Below are 18,925 nucleotides of genomic sequence, written 5' to 3'. Positions count from 1 at the left end.
TATATATATATATATATATATAAAAATTAGTCGGGCATGGTGGCACATGCCTGCAGTCCCAGCCACCCCGGAGGCTGAGGCAGGGGGATCGCTTGAGCCCAGGAGTTTGAGGTTGCTGTGAGCTAGGCTGAAGCCAGGGCAACAGAGCCAAACTCTGTCTCAAAAAAAAAAAGACTAAATTCTAAAAATCCAACAAAATTGAACTGTATGGTTATGCATAGATAGAATTGGCGCATGCCTGTAGTCCCAGCTACTCGGGAGGCTGAGGCAGTAGGATCACTTGAGCCCAGGAGTTTGAAGTTGCTGTGAGCTAGGCTGAAGCCAGGGCAACAGAGTGAGACTCTGTCTCAAAAAAAAAAAGTCTTAATTCTAAAAATCCAACAAAATTGAACTGTAGGGTAATGCAAAGATAGGTCCTTATTCCTAAAGGAGGAATAAGATACACACCACATAAATTTCATGGTAAGCCATATGTTATTCATTTAAAAAACTAATAAATTTAAAGGAATGTTAAAAATTAACTCCCAGAAGCTGGGTGTGGTAGCAGGCACATATAGTCCCAGCTACTTGGGAGACTGAGGCAGAAGCATCACTTGAGCCCAGGCGTTCAAGGCTATAGTTTGCTATTATCATGCCTGTGGGTAGCCATTGCACTCCAGCCTGGGAGATATAGCGAGACTCTCTCAAAAAATTAACTCCCAGAATTGGGCATTTTAGTTAGTGAGTACTTAGGTTTGTTTTTTGGGTTTTTTTTGTTTGTTTTTTTAATGATACTGTAACTGATGGTGTCTGTTGTCAATTTTGTGAATATTCTGTTACTCTCTTTATAAAAATGTACTCTTAGTGAGCTTCGAATTAGGGGTATGATAAAAAAAGAAAAATTTACTCCTAGATTATTTATTAGGAGTAAATTTACTCCTTGGATTATTTATCACCTTAGTTACAGGTGACTTTCTCCCCATGCTAATCTACTTAGAAAGTCTGTATTAGCCAAAAATGTAATAACTGGTTTCTTTTTCTTCCAGAGGAGATAGAAATTTCAACAAAGAGTGCAAACAGTTAGAAATCACCCTACCATGTCATTTGGAAGGCTATCTTATTAATATTAATTGATAGTATTGGGTGTGAGTAAGGTGGTGGGGGTGGTAATAGTATTCGTCAGATAGTAATTATCAGACCTCTTTAGTTATTCTAAAGTTGGTCTTCCTAGTGTGACTTGGATATTTTGATTGAAATTTGGATGTCCAGAAAGTCAACAAGTGATGAAGTTTGGATAATTCCTATGACCTATTGAGATTAGTGCAGTGGGTTGATTATTTACTATGATATTTAAGCCTCACAACTACCCCTGCAAATCAAGTGGTATTATCTGTTTTATGGGTAAATAGATTTTCAGAAAGAGTAACTTGGGTCCCAGTCTGATTTATTTATTTACCAAACCATGGTCTCAGAGTCTCTTGAGAGCCAGCTACTCCACTAAGTGTTAGGGACGTCTTTGGGCAGGTTAAGTCTTACCTTAACCTTGGGCAGGCTAAGCAATCTGTGCAGAAGTATAATACACAGCAGCAGGTTCTCTGTTGATGTCACAGAAACAGAGGGTAGCCAGCCAAAGCAAACTGCAGTATTCCAGGAAAGGCTCCCTGCAGGAGATAGTGCTTGAATTGAACTTTGCAAGATTTAAGAATAATGTTTCCACCTGAAGGAAAAATGCCTTGCAAGGCATGTGTGACTTGTTTGGGGAAGTACACTATGCAGTAGTATAGGATTAGGGAACAGTAGAATGAGACTGGAGAGGTTGGTTGGCCAGGCCAAACCCTTCGTGCTTTCAGCATGTCATTGCTGAGCTCCTGCCATTTTCCAGGCACAGTTCTAGGATAGGGGATATAGCAGAGAATAAGAGAGACAAGGCCCTGCAGGCATAGAAGTTTCATGTAGGTGGAGACAGACATGAAATAAAATAAATAAAAAACAAACACTAAAGTATTAATACATATATCAAATGGTTAGCAGCTATTTCAAGAAAAATAAAACAGGGAAGAAGGGAAAGGATACATTAAACAAGGTGGTCAGGGTGGTCTCACTGAGAGAATTGCATTTGAAGGTGTAAAAAAAGGAACCTACAAAGATACCTGGTTAATCCTTGTTAAGGCCTTGGGGTTGGGGGAGTATGCCCAGCAGGGATCCTATTCACTAGAATACCTGGGGGCAGATGGTAGGTCAGGCTGTAAAGACACTAGAAGAGCTTTGACTTTATTCTGAGTGATCTGGGAAGCCACTGGGTTTTGAAGAGTGGAATGATGTGATCTGGTTTATGTTCTAGAAGTACTCTGGTTGCTATGCTGAGCACAGACCGTGGTAGGTCAGCCTGGGTACAGATGAAGCAGAGGGTGTTATCATGATGTAGGCAAGTGATGTTGGCCCAGGGGGTGCTGGTTAAGGTAGTGATAAGAGAGCTTTGGGTATAGTATTAAGGTAAAGCCTGCATTTGCTGCACTAGATGTGGACTGGGGAACAGAGAGGCCTTGCAGTGACTCCTGCTTCCACCCGAACAATGGGAAGTATGCACATGTACCCACCAAGACTCAGTTCTGAGCACCAGCAAGTCCTGGAAGCCTTTCAGACATCCAAAGGGAGAGCTCAGGCAGGCAGCTGGATATAGAAGTCAGGTCAGGGGAAGTGAGGCTCGAGGTGCATTTTGGGAACTGTGCAGTGTGCAGGAAGCTGGGAGCCTGAACAAGGTTACCAAGGAAGTGAGGTAAAGAGGTACCAGCTGTGAGCGCTGAGTTGTCTAATGTTTGTCAGGCCAGGAAGATAAGGAGAATCCAGCAAAGAAGACTAGAAGAGGTGCCCTGTGAGGGCAGAGGAAAACCACGAGAGTATAGTTACAGTAGAAAGCCCCAGAGGCCCAGGGAGGGAAGTTCCCGGGAAGATGGAGTGATTAGCTGTGTTAAATGCTACCTGTAAGTGAACTACTAGATTTAGCAAGGTGGACATCTTGGGAGACCTTAACAAGGGTAATGTCAGTGATTTGTGTGTAGGTGTGGCAGGGGGAAACAGATTGAAATGAATTCAAGGGCAAATGCTAGAAGAACTGTGGGCAACAGCTGTAACTACACCAGGGGTGTTACCAAGGAGCTGCTTAGGAGGCACCAGAGCAATGGGTGATAGGTACCTCCCCACACTTCACCCCACTTCACCACACACTTTGAAGACAGGAGCCAGAGCAGTGTTTGTGTGTTGTTAGAAATGAAACAGTGCTTTGCAGGTTAAGCGAGATATTTAAATTTCACCCTAAAAGCTGTTGAGAAACACTAAAATTTTAAGCAGGGGAATGACTTGATGAGTTTGTAATTTGGAAAGATTATTCCATTATAGTTTAGCTCAGAAATGGATTAGAAGACAGGATCAGTTAGAAGGCAATTAGACTAATTCAGATTAAAGAGTTTAAACCAGGGAAGGCCCCAGGTACTTCCTAGTTAACAAAAGGGCTGGTGGAGAGAGAGCGTCTCCCCCAACTATTGAACAAAGTCCTGAGCTTCACTGTGATTGGGCTAGCATGAGCCAGTCACTGTGCCCAAAGGGATGAGCTGTCCTTCTCATTGAGGCCACCCCGAACACTGTCAGTAGATGGCTACCGGGCACACTTTGCAGCTACCCGTGTGTGCAGGGCTCCTTCAGGTCACCCCTCCAGAGCCTTTGTGGGGCCTTGTCTTCTGTAAGCATGTTAATTCCTCTGACAGCTACACTCACCCGTGGAATTGTTTTCCTTGTGTTTCTCTGTGCTTCCAGCACAGGTTTTGGTGTTAATAGTGAGCAGTTTTATCAAAATGCAAATGTTCGGTCCTTTGCATCATAAGAAATCCTTCATCTTTTAGTCTCCTGGGAAGGAAATCTTTTACCAACTTACGCTCTTACTGCTTTGTTATGATTAGTTGGAACCTTTTAAACAATTTGTACCTAACAGTTAATGTTTTTTAGGAATATTAAAAATAAAACTGTGAAAACCTAAGATAGTTTAATGACTTTCTCTAAAGGGTTATTGCCAAAATACCAGAATAGGACTCATCCTTCTTCTTTGCTTCCTGTGCATAATCCTTTCAAAAGGAATAAGAAGAACCTCATATTTTTTTCCTTTTTTCCCCCCCCAGAAGGTGAACGGGCTCTACCATCAATACCAAAGTAAGTGCTGCTTTGTATTTATTGTTATTTAGTTTTGTTATCAACTTTAAGGAAATCACTATGCTCTATTATTCATTTTCCTGAAAAATTAAATTTATATATGTGTGATCAGGAAACTAGAAAACAATCTAATCAGTTGTAAATTAGGATTAGGTATTTAGGGTTAATAAAAAAGTTTTAAATTAATTTTCCCTTTAAGTTTAATATTAAGGGAAGCTAAAGAATAATCATAATTGTAATATTGAGGGCCTGTTGTTAAACATTTGCTTTATATGTTATTGCTAATGTTTATAAGAACCCGAAAACAGAGCCAGGTGCAGTGGTGCACGCCTATAGTCCCAGCTACTCAAGAGGCTGAGACAAGAGAATCACTTAAGCCCAGGGGTTCAAATCCAGCCTGTACAACATAGCAAGACCCCATCTCTTAAGGAAAAAAAGAACCTGAAATACCATTCTGGCTATTTTATAAGTAAGAAAATTAAAGAGAAGTAATTTGTTAATTTTCTTACTTTTTTATGTCATAAATTTCATACTAGGTGTGTTGATCAATATAATTAAAGGAATCGAATAGTAATACCAAGAGAACTTATGTAATTCTTCAGTATATTCTTAGCTGGTATGTAGGAACTGGGGACCAACATAGGAAAATTAAAATGTAGACATTCAGATACACAGATAAATAACAGTAATAGGTGTGTGGTAAGTGCTTACAGAGATATTTGCACAGAATTCCAAGACACTGAAAAAGAGGCCACTGGGATAAAGAGCGTAAAGCCTGAGCTTTGTTCTGTCCCTCTCCCTCTCCCTCTTCTCTAGAGCCACCCCATCACCAGCTCCTCCAGCTCCACATCCTGAATAGATCCAGCTATCTCACCACCTTCCCACTCTCCCTCCCGTTTTTAGCTATCTTGGCTACTCCGATAGACCACTGTGTTGGTAGTCCCCCAAATCACCCCCAGGTTCAGTGATCCTCTAGAACAACTCCCAGGATTCAGTATATAGTCATGTGCATAGCTATGATTTATTGTAGCAAAAGAATACAAGCCATCTCAGGCCTGCTATGTTAAATGACTCTTTTCTGCATGCCTCCTACCAAACTGTCCTCTGTCCAGTTTTGCTCATCATCCTCTCCACTACATCTTGAGGGAACTTTCCTAATTAAAACTCTTATGTGACTTACTGTTATTCTTAGGATACATTCCAATATTCTTAACCTCTGCATGGTTGCTCCCTGCTAATCCCTCTAGCCTTGGTTTTTGCCACTCCTCACACTCCGTTTGTTCTTCAGCAAAATTGAGCTTTTTCAGTTCTGGAGCAAACATCGTTTTGTTTCCCTGCAGGCCTTTGCCAGTCTTCTTCCCCCTACATGACCCTCTCTTCCTTCAGCCCGCTTTCCTTGCTAAGCCCTGCTCATCTTCCAGATCTCATCCTACATTGCTTACTCTGGAAACCACCTGTGACTCCCACCCCCCACCCCCAAGCCAGGAGAGCCTGCTATGTTTTCCTGTAACACCTTCTACTTAATACTTACCGTACCTCTGAAAATGGACTTTTTACTTGTTCACATTCTTCACTGCACAGTAAGGTCACTGGCAGGCAGGGTCTGCACGTAGCCAGAGCACATGGCTATGTGGATGCGGGAGGGTGGCTAAGTAGCTCCTCTTCGCTTTGGGCAACGTGCTTCACAGTGTCAACAGTGTCTGATAGAGGTTACTGACATCCACGTCAGACCACGAACTAATGCTTACTTAGAGTATCTTCAGTTGTGGGAACTTAAGGAATGATTTTGAGAATTAAAACATACAGGAATCAAAGCCAGGCACAGTGGCATGTGCCTGTAGTCCCAGCTACTTGGGAGGCTGAGGCAGGAGGATTACTCGAGCCCAAGGAGTTCAAGTCCAACCTGGGCAACATCACAAGACCTATCTCTTAAAACACACACACACAAATACAGGAATTGTAAACACAGATATAAAAGTAAGTGAAGAAGGTAGTAAGTAAGTTAGAAGTGGTAACAGACACTGGAAAAACTAAATAAAGCAAGCATACTTTAAAAAGAGTAGAATTTCCACAAATCTTAAAGCAGCAGAACACCATGATTGCTGTTGATCAGATAGCTGGTGAAATCCAAGCTATTGGGAGATAGTTGACAGATAGTAGCATACATAAACTGAGGTTCGGTCAAGAGAAGACCCTAATGTTTTGGCAACAGAACAAGGAAGCAAATGATGTAATCTACTTATTATTAGTGTTTACCCTATGACTGCCCAATAAATATAGCTCAAAGATAGTTATGATAAATTATGTAGCTGCAATGGAAGAGTGATGATTTGTTAGAAAACAACTTTGGTTAAATTTTTTTCTTCATGAATCCCCAGACGCTCTGTGAACTTTGTTTAAATTTTTATAATAAAAATAAAAGATTTCAAATATTTGGAGAAGTCAGTGAAAGGAACTCAATTCTATGACTTTATGCTATGATTATTATTATAGAGGTTACCATTTTATATTGAATACTTCTAGTTTTCAAAAATGATATTCACCTCACGCCTATAATCCTAGCACTCTGGGAGGCCGAGGCGGGTGGATTGTTTGAGCTCAGAAGTTCGAAACCAGCCTGAGTAAGAGCGAGACCCCGTCTCTACTAAAAATAGAAAGAAATTAATCGGACAACTAAAAATATATAGAAAAAATTAGCCAGGCATGGTGGCACATGCCTGTAGTCCCAGCTACTCAGGAGGCTGAGGCGCTTGAGCCCAGGAGTTTGAGGTTGCTATGAGCTAGGCTGACACCATGGCACTCACTCTAGCCCCGGCAACAAAAGTGAGACTCTGTCTCCAAAAAAAAAAAAATGATATTCACGTTGAAATCTGAAAATTCAAATTCCAAATCCAAAATACTCCAAAATCGGAAATTATTTGAGGGCTGACATGACACCACAAGTGGAAAATTTCACACTTGACCTCATGTGATGGGTCACAGCCAAAACCTAGGCACACGATTATTTTCAGGCTATATGTATAAGGTATATATGAAACGTGAATGAATTTCGTGTTAAGAATTGGTCCCATCCCCAAGATACCTCATTGTGTATATGCAAATATTCTAAAATCCAAAAAAATACGAAATCCAAAACACTTCTGCTTCCAAGCATTTTGATGCATTTTTGATAAGAGATACTCAACTTATTGTACTATTTTAAGTTTCGATATTTCCTAGTATAAATTCTACATACTAGGAAAAATTTCTATTCAGTAAATGCTTATATATCTAGAATAGGTTTTGTTTTGTTTTGTTTTGTTGTGTTTTGTTTTTTTGAGACAGAGTTTCGCTTTGTTGCCCGGGCTAGAGTGAGTGCCATGGTGTCAGCCTAGCTCACAGCAACCTCAAACTCCCGGGCTCAAGCAATCCTTCTGCCTCAGCCTCCTGAGTAGCTGGGACTACAGGCATGTGCCACCATGCCTGGCTAATTTTTTTTTTTTCTCTCCATATATATTTTTAGTTGTCCAGCTCATTTCTTTCTATTTTTTAGTAGAGACGGGGTCTCGCTCTTGTTCAGGCTGGTCTCGAACTCCTGACCTTGAGCGATCCACCCGCCTCGGCCTCCCAGAGTGCTACCACAGGTGTGAGCCACCACGCCCGGCCTAAAGGTTTTGTTTTATAGAAAGACCAAGGTAATTTTGACATCTAAAGACTATGGGGCTCGCTTTTTCTCTGTGTTTGTGCTCTCCAAAAATTTTAAACTATACTTGTATTTTGTAAATGTCACCAAAACTTTTTGCCAAAACTTTATATGAGTAAGTATGTAAAACACTAATATTCTTAAGCCATTTCATGAAGCAAATAACCAGATACACTAAGATTACCTTTTTTCATTCTGTAAATAATAATATATATTAATGTACTTCCTTATTTTTTTTTTTTACATGCCATAAATTTAAGAAGGCCCATTCATACTACAGCATTTCGAATTATGTTTTAGAAAGCAAAATGCAATTCCAGGTGTGTGGGGTTTTCTCATAATTCTTGGGAAGTCTTTTACAGTCCAGCTACATTTAAATTTAAAATTTTATTTAACCTGCACACTACATTAAATTGTATTGCATTAAAACATTGCATTGTGTTAAGTCACTATCATGAGTGGCTTTCTCAGCATTTAATATTCCTTCAGTCTATTTTAATTTCTGATCTTTAAAACATTAAAGCAGTCTGGCTATTTTAAGGGTGTCAGGCAAAATCCAGTTTTTTTTAAAATCGGTTATCTAAAATTTTGTCTTCCTGGGAAATGGCATCATCCTCCTAATCCAAGGCAGTTCCCTGTTTGATGAGGCCAAGTGGTTTGGTCCTAGGGAAGATCGCAGAGCTCACAGCTTTCTTTCTGTCTGTTGCAGATTGGCCAACAGTGAAAAGCAAGGTGTGCGGACACACGCAGTCTCTGTGTCAGGTAAGGAACTCTAAGTAGCAAACCTCACAAAGCAAGCTCTGTGAGGGTTGGAAAATCATAGATGTATCTTCATTTTTAATATGATTACTTTGTTCTAGAATAGCTTATAAAAGTAAAACATTCTGGCTACCCAAATTTGCTTAATTTTACCATCATTATGTAATTTTAAGTATAGCTCATAGGTTTTATTTTTTAGATGAGATGTGAATTACCAGATTACTCACCAGGTCACATAGAATTCCAAATTATTTTTCCCTTTTAATGTCATGTTAATCATATCAAGAATGAAAAAGTTTTACTTTTGAAGTTGCCATATACTTTATCTTTGCAATTCAACAGAATTTAACAGAATATACTTTGTATATTTATTGATTTTTGTAGTTCAGGAAATGTGAATCATTTTTAAATGGTTTTGGTCTTTCACAATTAACATAAAATTGTGTTTGTCTCTTTTTAAAAATATAGTTAAGATACTGGCATAATCATTATCTTAACTATTTCCTGGTGTGATGAGTGTGGTGTAATTTCCTTGGTATATTTTCAAAATATATATGCCTTTTTACCTATTTAAAAATGTGGAAAATAGAGGAAAGGCAGGGAAGAGAAAGCATCTTCCGTGGACCTAAGTTTGGTATCTTAAAATACGTATACTATATATATGCACACATGGATACATACATACTCATATACACACATATAATCTGTTCTTAGATATATATGTGTATATATGTTATATTCCTAAAATAACGGTCTCCTTATAACTTTAGTATCTGACTTAGAAGAGACCCGGTTCCTTTTTAATTTATTTTGAGTCAGTTTTTCCTGGAACTGAGTTTTGTACTTTTGCCTGGTTGATGATTGGATTCTTTTTATAGTGTTCCAATGTAAAAATGTAACTTCTTGTCTTTTGTTGTGCACAAGCATCCCATAAGCCCTTTCTCAAGAAGTATTTGTGCTTATATTTATACATTTGGCAAAGATACTCAATAAAGATGAATGGTGTAGGATACTGTCGTAGTATTACAGCTTGAGAAGCTACTTCTCACTTCCTAACAGTGGCGAGAAGGTCACAGTACTAGAGCTCGTGTTACTGACAGCTTCAGTGTTGCCAGCATGTTCCCAAATAAATGGTTAATGATCTTTGTAAGCTTAATTCAAGACTTTGTGGAGTAGCCCCAGATTTCCAGAAATTATGTCGGGGTGCTAAGCATCACTCAGTGTTCAGTGTTTGTGCTTGGTCAGCCCATGCTGGGTACAGAGCTAGTTGAAGAGACAAAGGCTACCACCATCTACCACAGTCATGGGAGTCCAGAGGAGAGAACAACCGCTGCGTACCAACGGATGGTCTGCAGAATGTTCTGTAGCATAGGTGAGATTCGAGCTGGCCTTTGAATAATTCACAGGCCCTCCCTCTGGTTCATCTTCTTGCCAGCCTGTAAAGTGGCTTTCAGGATGAGCCCCAGGAAAAGGTGACTTCCCATGTGTTTCTTGCCATGAGCTCTCTCCCGTCACCCCAGGCTTGAGAAAGAACTGAAATGTCCTGTTGTGTTAATGAGCACTATTCCTGACATCTGTCTTTAGTTAATAAAGTAATGAAACAAAATAGGTCCCAACAGAACCTTCAAATCTTACTGCTTCTATTTCACTAACCTCTTTGAATCAATATCCTCTGTTCAGGTTTTAAACATCACAGTTTCTTTTAGCAACTGATAATCACCAAACCTCTGGATTTTACCTCTCCCAGCCAGCCCCTTCTTTATGTCCTCACTGTTTTCATCCTATTTCAGAAGCCCATTAAGAAGAAGAAGAAAATTAGTTGACATTTATGAGAACTTTAGTAGATTCTGTGTCCCAGGCTCTGACTTAGGTTCTTTGTTCTTTTATATAGGTTAACTCATTTAGTCCTTGCAACAAACCTATAAGATAATTTCTCCTTTTGTACAGATTAGGAGACAAAGGCCCAGAGAGGTTAACTAATTTGCCCAAGATTACACAGTTGGTAAAAGCTGGAGTCATTGTTCAAACTATCTGGTTTCAACCCTCATCTTAATTACTTAAGATTCTGTCTTCATTGTTTCTTTCTAGGTATCCTTTAACCAAGAGTTCATACTTCAGTCCCTTCTCTATGTTAATTCTTTGATTGCTACCATGTTAATTTAAATACACAGTTCTCTGGTTGGAAAATTTCAGCAATAATCTATACATCATACGACGTTTAGGCTCCTTGGCTCAGTCCTCCAGAGCCTTCCGTTATCTGCCCACAGCCCACCTTTCCATTCCTCTCTCTTCTACTTGTCCACATCATTTTTCAGCCAAATAAAATTGTGGATTGTGCCACCTTAGCCTTTTTATCTCTGTAGTTCTGCTCCAGTTGTTCTATCCGCCTTGTTCTTTTCATCATTATGTATCAAAGTCTTTTCATTCTTCAGAGTTAATAATACTTTGATATATGAATATCCTTTTGGATTTACAGATCTAGGCAAAGAAGAATGATCAATGTCCAGTGGATATTTGATGATGTGGCACTAACTGTTTAGAGTCCTGTTGGTCCTCAGTCATTCCTACTGCTTGCTCACTTAGGAGGAATCAGACTAACAAGTTTGGTGTATTTCTATCTGCCACAAAGATTATAAAACATCATCTGACTGGCTCAGCCAGCTAGAAAGAAGCCTGCGTGTTGCACTTAGCCCAGAAGCTGATGTTCGAAATTTCTAGGAATCTTTGTTAAGCTGATACCGAGAAAACTAGTACTATTACTAAATCCCAAGGCTGTTTCTCTACCTAGAAACACTGTACCGTGGGATATACAACTGACACTCCAAGGTAGAGGCTCTACTGCTCTGGGATCCCCATGAGATTCTGTATCTGCTTCCCCACACCAGCCCGTTCTGTCTCTGCATTAGTGGGGTGAAGATGCAGTCTGTGTGCCAGCCACGACTCTTTGTTTTTCTGTCATACTTTACCTCATTTGATCCCTAACAAGCCCTATAAGATTAATATTATTCCAGTTTTACATTTCTTATTTTACATTAATGCATTCAGCAAATATTTTGTGAATACCTGCTGTGTGCCAAGCACTGTTCTAGATCATGGGGTCTAATAATGAACAAAGCCAAGTCCCTCCCTTGGTGGAGTTTACCTTGTTGCGGAGGAGGTTGCGGAGGAGTCAGACCATAGACAGTGAATTAAAATAAAGCAGGTAAATTGAGAGCAACTGTTGAGCTATTTAAAATTGTATTATGGGCCGGTGGCTCACGCCTGTAATCCTAGCTCTCTGGGAGGCCGAGGCGGGTGGATTGTTTGAGCTCAGGAGTTCAAAACCAGCCTGAGCAAGAGCAAGACCCCGTCTCTACTAAAAATAGAAAGAAATTAATCGGACAACTAAAAATATATAGAAAAAATTAGCCGGGCATGGTGGCGCCTGCCTGTAGTCCCAGCTACTCGGGAGGCTGAGGCAGTAGGATCGCTTGAGCCCAGGAGTTTGAGGTTGCTGTGAGCTAGGCTGACACCACGGCACTCTAGCCCAGGCAAAAGAGTGAGACTGTGTCTCAAAAAAAAAAAAAAAAAAATTGTATTATGTATGACATTATACCTGCATATTCATGAACTGGTGTGTAGGCTTGTAAAGCCCTCCATAAATGTTAAATAGTATTTAATCCCTACTATGGCCTTGCATGGTATTTATTATTCCTGCGTTTTGCAGACATGAAGAAATAAATTCAGAAAGGTAAACTTGTTCATTGTCACACAGCTTGAAAATGATGGAGCTAGGATTGGAACTCAGGCCATTATTACCCTCTAGACTCTGTTGCCTTTCACTAGCAATTCAAGGGAGTTTACCCCACGTATGGATGAAGCAGCACTTGGGAAGATAGTCTCAAAGGATTTGTCTGGCTCTCCCATTATCATTCACAACCAAAGAGTTCTTACTACTCTCCAGGACTCGGTTCTCATGTCACCACATCATGGATACCACCCCTAACTACTCTAAGAAGAGCTGGACTCTTCCTTCAAGTTCTGTAGAGCACTGTACATTTCTCTATTATAGATAGTCCTCAAATGGGTTTAATTATTTTAGAAACCATCTTGTCCACTAGACCATAAACCCCATTACATGTTGTATTTATGTGTTTATTGTCTGGGACATAAGCCCTTAGTAATTGTTTTTAAGTTAATCGATGGATGCCTGACCAAAGTATGGAATGTGCTCAGAGGAGCACATTCCAGGTAGAGGGGACAGAAAGCAGAAAGGCGGAAGCATTCAGAGCTATCAGTGACATTGAGAGTCATTGGCGCTCTCAAATGATTCCCTGTGAGCTTGTCACTGTGAATTGTTCTAGACTCTTTTCTAGGAGGTGTTGGAGAAGGGAATAGAGAATAGGCAACAGGAAGAGTGAGGTTTAGGACAGTTTGCAGCTTTTCATGGATCTCTAGTTGGCAAATAAAGCAATATCCTTACAGACAGGAGGTACCAGGCACTGGTTCATATTTTACTGCAAAGTAAGTATAGTTATTAGATCGTCTTCAATAAAATCACAATGAAATTTGGTGTTGGATGTATGGAGAGTTTATCTTTGAAATTTTAACAGTTTCTCTATACAAATAAGTGTAAGAGTAAAACAGGTTTATAAAAATATCTAATAGAGGCCGGGCGCGGTGGCTCATGCCTGTAATCCTAGCTCTCTGGGAGGCCGAGGCGGGAGGATTGTTTGAGCTCAGGAGTTCGAGACCAGCCTGAGCAAGAGCGAGACCCCGTCTCTACTAAAATTAGAAAGAAATTAATTGGACAACTAAAAATATATAGAAAAAATTAGCCGGGCATGGTGGCGCATGCCTGTAGTCCCAGCTACTCAAGAGGCTGAGGCAGGAGGATCGCTTGAGCCCAGGAGTTTGAGGTTGCTGTGAGCTAGGATGACGCCACGGCACTCTAGCCTGGGCAACACAGTGAGACTCTGTCTCAAAAAAAAAAAAATATATCTAACAGAAAAATATGTTTCCGTGGGCATATTATTCTGAGGGCCTAAAGAAGTCTTTTTTAAAGCCTAATTATTAAGTTTTTAGGAAACTTGTGCCTATAGAGTTCAGGTTAGAACTTAGACCATATCTAAGAGAACAATGTTGCAATCTATCCTAAGAGATCTGTAAGTCACATCACAGAGAGGTGAGGCCTCACATAGGTGAGGCCTATGGGGGCATGGAGAGCTCCTTGACTTTGTGGGTTAAAATTACTTAGGTGTATAGATATTTCCAAATCATTAAGTAAAGCTGAATTTTAAATGTTTTGAAGACATAAATTCTGGTTTTGGCGGGGTGGGGGGTTGTTAGGTTGCTTTTGGGTTTGGGGTTGGGGCTTTGTTTTTTGTTTATTGTTGTTTTTTAAATAACCAGGCCCTTGATGAAGCAGTAAACTAAAAATACAAGATAAAACATGATGGTAATGGCATTGCATTATGCACATGGCTCTTGTTAAATATTTGGATTATACATAATGGGACTGGAGATTATAATACAATTTTTCTCATTTGTACCTCTGTCATGAAAACCAATGCAATGACCTTTTTCGTCTATCAGTATTTGTCTCTACTGAGCCCTTTGTGCTAAAGGACAATTGTACCAATTTGTGATACTTTTTCAGAATATATTGCAAATTTTTTGAAATTTTAAATTTATAACAGATTATTTTGGTTTAGTTGTTTATCATGCAGCATAATTTCCTTTATATAAGATTACTTCTGGGTTTTTTCAAGTTAGTGACTAAAAATTCTAAATTCATAATAATGAAAACATTTATCAAAATAAATGTTTTATATTAAGCTGCTTCATTACAAATTCTTAAAACTCATTTGTATATGCAAAAGTGGTTTGTAAACTGTAAAGTTCTGTAAAATATGTCTATAATAATTACTGAACCTCTTTTCCTGTGCTCTCTGACATGCTAGGTCTGTTATTCATTCATTGCTGTGCCACTGCTTCGTGAATACAAATAGTTATTTACATATGAATGAGGCTCAGAGATTAGGCCTGGCAATTCCATGTGCATTATCTTGTTTAAACTCCAATAATATTTCTACTTTACAGATAAGGAAATTAAGACTCTTAAGGACAAAATGGTTTGACCTGGTTCACATAGCTAGTAAGGAATAGGGAGCCTGATGAAGTCAGACCTTGGTCTCCAAGGTTCATTCTCTTTACATTAGACCGTATTGACTCATTCCAAAATCTTGATGACGTGTGGAAAGGAGTGATACTTTGGAAGAGTTTGAATGTGACTCCATTATAGTTTTTTTCCCACTTATGGGGAATAGCATAGTACTGACTCAGTTCTGACTCTTCCATCAAAATTCAGAAGTCTTCCTTGTATTCAAGTTTAAAGAATTTCTTGTGTCTGGTTTTACACTCTAGTTTTGATTTTGATAATGCTGGGTTTTCCAAGGTAGTCTCTGTCTACTACTGAAAGCTTTATTTAAATGCTAGCTTTTAGGAATTTAAAGAAAAAAAAATCTTGCCTCAATTTTAGAATATTATCACCTAGTACATAAGAAGTTCAGTTTTATGAATTATATGCTTTGTGACATAATATCAATTTAATGCTACTGATCTTTATTAGGATGGAGTGCTGGTGCACACAGGTTTGAGAAAAATTTCTCCAAAGATTAGAATAGAAAAAAAGAAGTTTATTTTGCTTTCCCAAGTGGGAAAGGGCCAACACAGTGAAAAGGAGGAAGAGGAAAAGTATGTTGGCAAGAAGAGAATCAGCTATTCAGGCTTTTTATTTAGAAATTATAAAAAAGGGGTGAAGATGACTTATGGCTGTAGCCAAATTAACACAGTACTGTGAACTAACTGTCATATCTGCTCCTTCTCTTCATATTAGCAACAGTCAGAAGCAGAGGCTGGGCCGGGTGCGGTGGCTCATGCCTGTAATCCTAGTACTCTGGGAGATCGAGGTGGGAGGATCACTCGAGGGTCAGGTGTTCGAGACCAGCCTGAGCAAGAGCGAGCCCCCCCCATCTCTACTAAAAATAGAAAGAAATTAGCTGGACAACTAAAAATATATAGAAAAAATTAGTCGGGCATGGTGGCGCATGCCTGTAGTCCCAGGTACTCACGAGGCTGAGACAGAAGAGTTACTTAAGCCCAGGAGTTTGAGGTTGCTGTGAACTAGGCTGATGCCATGGCACTCTAGCCTGGCCAACAGAGTGAGACTCTGTCTCCAAAAAAAAAAAAGAAGCAGAGGCTGAATCCCTTTTCTTAGCAGTAGGCTGACAGAGAAATGGCTATTAGAGATCTTGTCAGGGATGTTGCTCTTAAGATTTTGGGCAGGATCTGAAGCCTGAAGTTTGTCCCCCGATGATGTCAGTCCTGGAGCTTCTCAGGAACACCTTGAGGCTATAAAACAAATTCTAAAGGCAGTGAGCTGGTGAATATTAAGAGAAAGATTTATATTTCCTTTCTGTCTTTTGGCTCTTTTGTTTGTGAAAACAGAGTCCTGCAGGGTGCCTGTCAGTCTGCTAGGGAGAGAAAGAGCGGAAAGCAGGGAGAGAACTCATGATTGATCTTTAGTTGTTACTAGGAAATTGTGGGATTAGATATTTTCCTGTTATTTCAGCAAGGCCACCCCTTTCAATCTTCTTTCACCCCTTTCAATCTTCTTTAGTTGGAATGCTTCTTGTTAATGCAAAAAAACCCAAACTGTGTACAATCATTTGAAGAGGTTTATTCTGAGCCAAATGTAGGTGGACTGGCCTAAAGCACATGGTCTCAAAAGGGCCTGAGAAAATATGCCCAAGGTAGCTGGGTTACAGTTTAGTTTTATACATTCGTGGAGATAGGAATTACACAGGAAGACCCTAAGTCAGTATGTGGAGGGCCTACATTGGTTTGGCCTGAAAGATGGGACATCGCAAAGGGGGAATTCAGTTTGGAGGTGGGTTGGTGGGGTTTAAAGATTCTTTGATTTGTAATTGGTTAAAGAAATAAAGCTTTGTGTAGAAGCTTGGAAAATTTTAAGATAAGGATGTCTGTTAATCAGTGACAGGCTGTTGCCGCCCAGCCACGTTCATATGCCCACTGCCCAAGCAGCAGCCAGTACGCTGAGTCAGCAGGTTTCTACAGCAGAGAAAGTCTTTATTCCACATAGCTCTAAGTGGGGAGACAGGAGAAATTTCTCAAATCCCACCTCTCCGAAAATTTGGGAGACAGAGTTTTTAGGGGTAGTTTGGCAGACAAGGCAATTAGGTTTGTTAATTGGGGCAAAATTATAGGGGTATAAAAATCATCTTCTTTTGTTATTTCAGTCCCTGGGGTCATAGTTCCAGTTGAGTAGGTTTCTTGGTATGAGCTGCTGGTCCATGGGGTGGGTCAGCCAATCCACTGGAATGCGAGGCCTGGAAGACATCTTAAAAACTACCTTTAGGTTTCAAAAAGATGATAGTATCTGTAGAGAAAGTTAATAATCTCTGTGGACACCAGCTATGGGGAGAAAGTTAAGAATCTTTATGACCGCCAGCTTCCCTGTCACTCCAGAGTGGCAATCATATAAACGGGGACAGCGACTAATTATTATCATTATTTTTAGCTAGGCCTTTACCATAGTTCTCCCATTGTGCCCCATTATTGAAGGGAGGTTTCAAAGCCACCTGAAACTCAAGTTATTTGTTAAGTAAATTGATGGCCTGCAGGTGTCGTGTAAGCTATGTCTTCTATAGCCTTAGGTGTGTTAATGATTTAGCATCTCATTGTTAAAAATAAATCTCCAAAAAGGGAGGAGGGTGTGATGAAGCACATCTGACCCCCCTTCTCATGGCCAGCAACTCAGCTTTAGGGTTTTCTGGGGTTCCCTTGGCCAAGAAGGGGTCCATTCAGTCTTCTGGGGGGCTTAAGATTTTATTTTAGTTCTCATTCTAAAGACAATTTTCCTTCATCAGTTGTTCAGTCACCCTCGGGAACAGTTCCTGCTGGAAAGACAGGAAAATTGCCTTTTTCTTTTCCTTTATTTACCAGTTTTTAAAATAATGACTTTTACTACACTAGCCAGATATTGTTCTTTGACGTTTTCTTTTTTAAACATCAATGTGAATTCATGAATTTAAAACATTGTTGGGGCAGGAGGTTACCCTGTGACCACCCCAGGTTGGATGATTTTTAGAAAGACCATTTTCCCGGAGCACAGAGCTTTAACATTGAGCATTGTCAACACCAAACCCTAACGCCTGAGGAAAGGAATAGAATTGAGCTATGGTCAAAGGAAAATATTGATCCACTTAAACTAATCTCATTGTTAGGGTGGGGGCTCACGACTATGCAGGTGGAGAAAGAATTTTCCACACAAAGATTAGGATAGAAAGAAGTGAAAGTTTATTTTGCTTCCCCCCACCACCACTAAGAGAGAAGGGAAAAGGGCATAGCATGAAAGCGCAGGAAAGAAGGAGTGCTGGCAGGGAGGACAAGCGGCTCGGACTTTTTACTGGGGGTTGTAAAGTGGTAAAGAAAAATGTATTGCAGTAGACTGATTAGCAGGACACAGCTGTGAGACATTAGGGTGTTTGTTTTTCCCTTTTTTCTTCTTGAGACTCCCTTCACAGTTTCTCCTAAATGTCAAAATGTCTTCTGGCTGGGCTGATACGGTGGACCTGAAGGAGGAGAATTTACACTTCCTTTCTGTCTGCTCAGCTCTTTTCAAATACTGTAAAAACAATCTCTACAGGTGGTTAATTTTAAAAGACAGCAAGTTAAAGCCCATGCAGTCTTAAAGACAGCGAGTTACAGTCCCTGCAGTTAATCAGACAAGGGACAATGATCTTTCTCTCCTTTTTTTCTGTTAGTTTATTTTTCTGTGTTAGTTTATTAGCAAGGCCATCCTGTCCTTCATTATTGTGCCTATTCATACTTGTTCCTTCAGATGCCCCTAACTCCTGTGTCGATCCCATACTTTTTGCACATCCCCTGTGCTATCTTCATCTCATACTCTTTCCCAGCTTCTAAAACCCTTCACTTGTGTTTTCTGGGATTCCTGTAAATCCACAGCTTCTTTGAACCTTCTCATCACCTTCCTATAACCAAAGCTAGCTCTTACCCAGGGGGCACTGGTGCGCCTGTAACCCCGTGGGTAATGGCTGACAGCCATTGGCAGCACTAGGACTGGAGGAGAGTTAAGTATTCCTTATTTCTCATTACCCCTTCCAGACGATTCTCCCTCAAAAACACCAGCTTTGAATCTCAAGTATTAGAAAGAGGCTCTCCTGCATTCCTCAAATTTCTGAGTACCCAGCTCACTGTCCCCTCTCCCATATCCTCCATCCT

The 18,925-nt window shown here is 40.1% G+C and overlaps 1 protein-coding gene across 1 annotated transcript in view; it reads left to right on the top strand.

Moving 5' to 3' along the window:
- Nucleotides 1-18,925, top strand: part of PTK2 (protein tyrosine kinase 2) — a 235,961-nt gene that overhangs the window by 112,140 nt on the left and 104,896 nt on the right. Inside the window, exons 12-13 of the mRNA XM_012648123.1 lie at nucleotides 4,149-4,179; nucleotides 8,571-8,623. Of these exons, the coding sequence (XP_012503577.1) occupies nucleotides 4,149-4,179; nucleotides 8,571-8,623 (84 nt within the window). The remainder of the gene's footprint in view (nucleotides 1-4,148; nucleotides 4,180-8,570; nucleotides 8,624-18,925) is intronic.

Source organism: Propithecus coquereli, unplaced genomic scaffold (assembly GCF_000956105.1).
Source record: "Propithecus coquereli isolate 6110/MARCELLA unplaced genomic scaffold, Pcoq_1.0 Scaffold28, whole genome shotgun sequence".
NCBI classification, from domain to species: domain Eukaryota; kingdom Metazoa; phylum Chordata; class Mammalia; order Primates; family Indriidae; genus Propithecus; species Propithecus coquereli.
The sequence above is the reverse complement of the archived record's forward strand: the minus strand, read 5'-3'. Positions and strand labels throughout refer to the sequence as shown.